At 42.2% G+C, this 7,342-nt stretch overlaps 1 protein-coding gene across 1 annotated transcript; it reads left to right on the top strand.

Moving 5' to 3' along the window:
* The first annotated feature begins 3,344 nt into the window (after nucleotides 1–3,344).
* On the top strand, nucleotides 3,345–6,971 carry LOC107217989 (septin-interacting protein 1). The gene is made up of 8 exons (XM_015655719.2): nucleotides 3,345–3,706; nucleotides 3,792–4,023; nucleotides 4,255–4,435; nucleotides 4,518–5,473; nucleotides 5,555–5,751; nucleotides 5,879–6,307; nucleotides 6,394–6,551; nucleotides 6,649–6,971. Exons 1-8 carry the CDS (start codon nucleotides 3,598–3,600, stop codon nucleotides 6,895–6,897), a joined length of 2,511 nt encoding a protein of 836 aa, XP_015511205.2. The 5' UTR covers nucleotides 3,345–3,597; the 3' UTR covers nucleotides 6,898–6,971.
* Nucleotides 6,972–7,342: the final 371 nt, after the last annotated feature.

Genomic DNA, 7,342 nt, shown 5'->3' with positions numbered 1-7,342 from the left:
CGTATGACGCTTTCCCGACCAATTGGACCCCAAGGAACTCAGAAAACGCAGCAAAAGGAGCGTGGGATCAACGGGAGAGAAGATACGAGGAAAAAAGCACCTGCTGAAAAATGTCGAAAATTCAGGTTTTCGTTTTTTGGCTGTAACTTTCGATGCGTTGATCGCAGCGTATTGGGACTGCGCCCAATCGATTTCTCTCGCAAAATTACGTCGGAATCGTGCCACAATTAATTTATTCCAGCACTTTTGAAAATCGCGAAAATTTTCGCAAAAAATACAAAGGGGTTAACCTTCCTTTTTTTTTGACCAAAAAATTTTTCGTCTCAGAATTGATTCGTATGACTCTTTCCCGACCAATTGGACCCCAAGGAACTCAGAAAACGCAGCAAAAGGAGCGTGGGATCAACGGGTGAGAAGATACGAGGAAAAAAGCACCTGCTGAAAAATGTCGAAAATTCGGGTTTTCGTTTTTTGGCTGTAACTTTCGATGCGTTGATCGCAGCGTATTGGGACTGCGCCCAATCGATTTCTCTCGCAAAATTACGTCGGAATCGTGCCACAATTAATTTATTCCAGCACTTTTGAAAATCGCGAAAATTTTCGCAAAAAATACAAAGGGGTTAACCTTCCTTTTTTTTTGACCAAAAAATTTTTCGTCTCAGAATTGATTCGTATGACTCTTTCCCGACCAATTGGACCCCAAGGAACTCAGAAAACGCAGCAAAAGGAGCGTGGGATCAACGGGAGAGAAGATACGAGGAAAAAAGCACCTGCTGAAAAATGTCGAAAATTCAGGTTTTCGTTTTTTGGCTGTAACTTTCGATGCGTTGATCGCAGCGTATTGGGACTGCGCCCAATCGATTTCTCTCGCAAAATTACGTCGGAATCGTGCCACAATTAATTTATTCCAGCACTTTTGAAAATCGCGAAAATTTTCGCAAAAAATACAAAGGGGTTAACCTTCCTTTTTTTTTGACCAAAAAATTTTTCGTCTCAGAATTGATTCGTATGACTCTTTCCCGACCAATTGGACCCCAAGGAACTCAGAAAACGCAGCAAAAGGAGCGTGGGATCAACGGGTGAGAAGATACGAGGAAAAAAGCACCTGCTGAAAAATGTCGAAAATTCGGGTTTTCGTTTTTTGGCTGTAACTTTCGATGCGTTGATCGCAGCGTATTGGGACTGCGCCCAATCGATTTCTCTCGCAAAATTACGTCGGAATCGTGCCACAATTAATTTATTCCAGCACTTTTGAAAATCGCGAAAATTTTCGCAAAAAATACAAAGGGGTTAACCTTCCTTTTTTTTTGACCAAAAAATTTTTCGTCTCAGAATTGATTCGTATGACTCTTTCCCGACCAATTGGACCCCAAGGAACTCAGAAAACGCAGCAAAAGGAGCGTGGGATCAACGGGAGAGAAGATACGAGGAAAAAAGCACCTGCTGAAAAATGTCGAAAATTCAGGTTTTCGTTTTTTGGCTGTAACTTTCGATGCGTTGATCGCAGCGTATTGGGACTGCGCCCAATCGATTTCTCTCGCAAAATTACGTCGGAATAGTGCCACAATTAATTTATTCCAGCACTTTTGAAAATCGCGAAAATTTTCGCAAAAAATACAAAGGGGTTAACCTTCCTTTTTTTTTGACCAAAAAATTTTTCGTCTCAGAATTGATTCGTATGACTCTTTCCCGACCAATTGGACCCCAGGGAACTCAGAAAACGCAGCAAAAGGAGCGTGGGATCAACGGGAGAGAAGATACGAGGAAAAAAGCACCTGCTGAAAAATGTCGAAAATTCAGGTTTTCGTTTTTTGGCTGTAACTTTCGATGCGTTGATCGCAGCGTATTGGGACTGCGCCCAATCGATTTCTCTCGCAAAATTACGTCGGAATAGTGCCACAATTAATTCATTCCAGCACTTTTGAAAATCGCGAAAATTTTCGCCAAAAATACAAAGGGGTTAACCTTCCTTTTTTTTTGACCAAAAAATTTTTCGTCTCAGAATTGATTCGTATGACTCTTTCCCGACCAATTGGACCCCAAGGAACTCAGAAAACGCAGCAAAAGGAGCGTGGGATCAACGGGAGAGAAGATACGAGGAAAAAAGCACCTGCTGAAAAATGTCGAAAATTCAGGTTTTCGTTTTTTGGCTGTATCTTTCGATGCGTTGATCGCAGCGTATTGGGACTGCGCCCAATCGATTTCTCTCGCAAAATTACGTCGGAATCGTGCCACAATTAATTTATTCCAGCACTTTTGAAAATCGCGAAAATTTTCGCAAAAAATACAAAGGGGTTAACCTTCCTTTTTTTTTGACCAAAAAATTTTTCGTCTCAGAATTGATTCGTATGACTCTTTCCCGACCAATTGGACCCCAAGGAACTCAGAAAACGCAGCAAAAGGAGCGTGGGATCAACGGGAGAGAAGATACGAGGAAAAAAGCACCAACTGAAAAATGTCGAAAATTCAGGTTCTGGTTTTTCGGCTCTCACTTTTGATGCGTTGATCGCAGCGTATCGGGACTGCGCCCAATCGATTTCTCTCGCAAAATTACGTCGGAATAGTGCTACAATTAAACCATTCTAGCACTTTTCAAAATCGCGAAAATTTTCGCCAAAAATACAAAGGGGTTAACCTTCTTTTTTTTTTGACCGAAAAATTTTTCGTCTCAGAATTGATTCGTATGACTCTTTCCCGACCAATTGGACCCCAAGGAACCTAGAAAACGCAGCGAAAAGAGCGTGGGATCAACAGGAGAGAAATTGAGTAGAAAAATACACCTGCTGAAAAATGTCGAAAATTCGGGTTCTGGTTTTTCGGCTCTAACTTTTGATGCGTTGATCGCAGCGTATTGGGACTGCGCCCAATCGATTTTTCTCGCAAAATTACGTCGGAATAGTGCCAGAAAGAATTTATTCCAGCACTTCTCAAAATCGCGAAAATTTCCGACAAAAATGCAAATGGGTTAGCCTTACTTTTTCTTCATTTTTTGGCTGAAAATCTTTTGAACTCAGATTTGACTTGTATGACCCCGTCCCGTCAAATTATTCCCCGAATAGTTTAAAAACGTGCAAATAGATCGCCACAGCTCCGTCCGATGAGGAAATACGTCAAAAACACGTAGTAATTCCTCTTAGCTGCTAGTCCGTTTATCTCTCATCACCTGTAGTTTTAGACTGTGTACATCCGATTTGTTCTTTAAAGTTTTGTCGATATTTCAGATAGCTACGTCGTTCATAACTTATCTGGCCTTATCGGCATTACAGAATCCTTTATTAGTCGCAGTACCTACGTTACCTACTACGAAATCGCTGGAGTACATCGAGTTTACGAAACCGACCAACGTGAGTCCGCTAGAGAATAACGTAGTTTGAGCATGGTTGTTCACGATTTGGTGTTTTCGACACTGGGATGTTTTTAACATGAAATCACCTGATATTCAATATCTACACAGCACAAGGGTACTTTAAAGTCTTCTGTCATATAGAATAAGTTCGCATCGACTCCAGTTACGTGGTCTCACTCAGAAACGTTCGAGGCATTGGGTTAACCTCAAATTTTTAGATTTTTGATCCGAGATATTCTATCGATCTTATAATGTCTGAGGACGAAGTCGAAAGTTTTGAAATAACAGACTACGATCTGGACAATGAATTCAACATTAATCGTCCTCGGCGAAAACTGTCCAAAAAACAACAGATGCTTGGTAAGCAAAAATCTATTATCTTACTTTGAATTCTCCTAACTCTGTTACATTCACATATTTCTCCATCACTAAATGTAATCGTCAGGAATATGGGCTGATGACAGTGATGAAGAAGAAGTGCCAGCACGACCTTCCTTCAAATCATCAAATCGTGGCCCCAAGAATTACACCGCACCAGTTAGTTTTGTTGCCGGTGGTATTCAGCAAGCTGGACAGCCCAAGGATGACAAGAAAGAATCTGATGGAGACAAAGATGATGACGACGAAGGTGGTCGGCCAAAACGAGGAGATGCTGATTACGTTCCCAACAGTTCTAGGTATAGCTTTTAATATATTTTTTCTACCATAGTTTATGAATTATCAATCATTGTAGTGGTATTAAATATCAGTTTATTGTACAATTTTCTATTCTCAGCACAATCAAACTCATTGTGTCATCAACATAAATTAGTGTCATGAAATTCTAAGCTCTACAATCACTCTTCCACAGCTATCGCTCCCATTCTTACGCCTTTGTACAATCCATATCCTGTTCTTTTACATTCCAGTGACTCAGATGACCAAGGACCGAGCTTCGCTAGAGCAAAGCCATCATTTTCCTTGAATCTAGAAGGTGACATAGCTGGTCTGCGAAAAAAAAGAACATCAGTTAACCCAGTACTTATGAAATCAGGAGTCGGAAGTTGGGAAATGCACACAAAAGGAATTGGAGCGAAACTCTTGCTTCAGGTTAGTACACGGTTCGTTTGTTACCTATTAATGAAAGAATATTCACCTGCGATGACCAGTGTGTCGGATTTTCCTGTTATAGATGGGTTTTGAACCCGGTAAAGGTCTCGGTAAGAAGTTGCAAGGTATAATGGCTCCGGTAGAGGCTCATCTCCGTAAAGGCAGGGGAGCGATAGGTGCTTATGGTCCAGAAAAATTGGCCAAGGTGCCTGAAAAGAAAAAAGACGAGGATGTAGAGGAGGAGAAGGAGTTCAAAGCAAAATTATCGCAATGGCGAAAGGGGGAGACGGTCAGCAAGAAGAAAGTGAGATATTGCTACAGGAGCGTTGACCAAGTACTGGAGGATGGCAAGTTAAGACCGAACCGAAAAGTTCAGTTGAACAGTGAAATGAGCAAAGTCAAAGTCATCGACATGACAGGACCTGAACAACGAGTGTTAAGCGGCTATCATGCAATCGGTGGTGGACAACAGCGACCCGATGAGACTGTTACACCGGTCGATGTAAAGAAAACAGGCGTGAATTTCGCCCTCCCTGAACTCCGCCATAATCTCAATTTGCTAGTCGATTTGTGCGAGCAAGACATTATACAGAACGATCGCCGAACTCGTCATATGTCCGACAGGGTGGTAGCTCTTGAGGCGGAAAGGTCAAACTTATCTAAGATAGTAGACCAGCACGAACAGCTAATGGACACTCTGGAAAACGTTCTATCTATCGTCGATCAGCTCATGGACCAATCCAATGATCTGTCCCTAGAGGAAACTGCAGCAGCCTTCAAAGATCTTCAGGAGAAATATTACGAAGAGTATAAAATGTACGAATTAGGTGAACTTGCCACAGGCCTGGTTGGTCCCAAAGTTAAGGAATTCTTATCTACTTGGAATCCATTGACGAACCCTACGCACCCCATTCCACTATTCAAGCAGTGGAAAAATATTCTTGAAAGTGGCAGAAGCACCTTGCAAAGCGGAGCTCTGCAACCCTACGATCAACTAGTATGGAACTCTTGGATGCCGTCAATAAGAGGCGCTGTACAGTGAGTATTTTTGTCTTCAGAAAATTACATTGTCAGATATCAGCTGATTAGTGGAACTTACGTAGGTGTTGACTCTTTCAGACAGTGGGCTTGCCGGCAACCTGATCCTCTAGTCGAGCTTCTAGAGCAATGGATTCCTCTTCTGCCAGGATGGATACTGGAAAACATACTCGACTTGTTGGTTCTACCCAAATTGACGCTGGAAGTTGAGGAATGGAATCCTCTCACCGACACAGTACCAATTCATACCTGGATTCATCCCTGGTTACCATTGATAGGTAAGAGTAGTTGCTGAAATTTGTGATAAAAGAATGGTAACGGATTCGGAGTACAAGGGATGAATTATTTAAGTTCGATTTAATACATTCTCTTACTTTCCCCATCTCCGTTCATGATTTTCCGTAGGTAATCGCTTAGACACTGCAGTGTATCCGATCATTCGTCGTAAGTTGGGCTCAGCGCTAGGAGGGTGGCATCCTTCGGACAGATCAGCAAGACTGATGCTGCAGCCGTGGTCCCTGGTGTTCAAGAAGGGAGACATGGAAGCTTTCCTGGTGAAGAACATCATTCCAAAACTTCAAGTAGTTTTAGCCGAATTTGTGATCAACCCGCACCAGCAGCATCTGGACCAATGGAATTGGGTATTTGAATGGAACGAAATGCTGCCGATTCACACCATGGCAGGTCTACTGGATAAATTCTTTTTCCCCAAATGGCTTCAAGTCCTGGCTCTCTGGTTAAATCATTCTCCCAATTACGATCAAGTCACCAACTGGTATATGGGATGGAAGGGAATGCTGAGTGACAAACTGCTGGCAGAGCCGCAAATAAAGGGCGAGTATCTGTCAAGTTTTTTCTCACGTAAAGGACGTGTCGCAATAAAACCTAAACGTGCTCATGAAAATATTTCGAATTTTCAGACTACTTCAAGAAGGCGTTGGACATGATGAACAGAGCGGTAGCGGCACCTCAGGGACACCAACCCGGAGCAATGGAACAAGTGTCCTACCTCACAAATCTCGAAAGAACTCAAACCGCTCTACCTCCGTCTGCGCCAGCCGCTCAGCCCAGGATGGAGGTGAGAACAAGAGAAGAAAGATTTTATTTTATCTTTGTATCGCCGTGTAGTTAACGCAGATATCTATAATGACGAGTTTCTATGATTTCCACTTCAGAGAATTGCCGAGGCCGTGCGTACCGCGTCGCAAATTCCACAAGGCTTCAAGGATCTCATACAAAAGCGGTGCGAGGAAAGAGGCATCCTCTTTATGCCCGTGCCAAACAGATACAGGGAAGGGAAACAAGTTTATAAAGTCGGCAACGTTCAGGCTTACATCGATAGAAACGTCGTCTTTGTTTGCCACAACGGATCCACATGGGCTCCGACCCATTTGAACGCGTTACTGGACATGGCTGAGATATAGGATTGTAAATACCATTGTACATACTTGCAGTGAAGTCTTAGAATTTAGATAAATTAAATATGTTCACGATGAAACGATTGTGACGAATTTTAATTATGCGGTTCGCTATGACCCTTGCCATCCATCCATCCTGTTTAAAATATTATATCGGAGATCCGTCATATCGATATAGCTAGCCCATCAACATGTAATTTCAGGCGAATTACACATACGTTTGTCGTGCGGCATTGAGAATATGCGCAGAGAGAAATATTTGGGACTTTTATAATTAAATCTGACTCGAAGTGTTAAATTTTACAATATCAGATGACGTCTCATGAGAATGCTATTGGTAATCAGACGCAAACATCAGACGATGTTGGATTCATTACAAAATAAGGCGGGCCTGAATAATTAATACTGTAAATATACCGCAGTGTATATCTATTTTAACGGTAACCACAAA

Source organism: Neodiprion lecontei, chromosome 6 (assembly GCF_021901455.1).
Source record: "Neodiprion lecontei isolate iyNeoLeco1 chromosome 6, iyNeoLeco1.1, whole genome shotgun sequence".
NCBI lineage: Eukaryota > Metazoa > Arthropoda > Insecta > Hymenoptera > Diprionidae > Neodiprion > Neodiprion lecontei.
The sequence above is the reverse complement of the archived record's forward strand: the minus strand, read 5'-3'. Positions and strand labels throughout refer to the sequence as shown.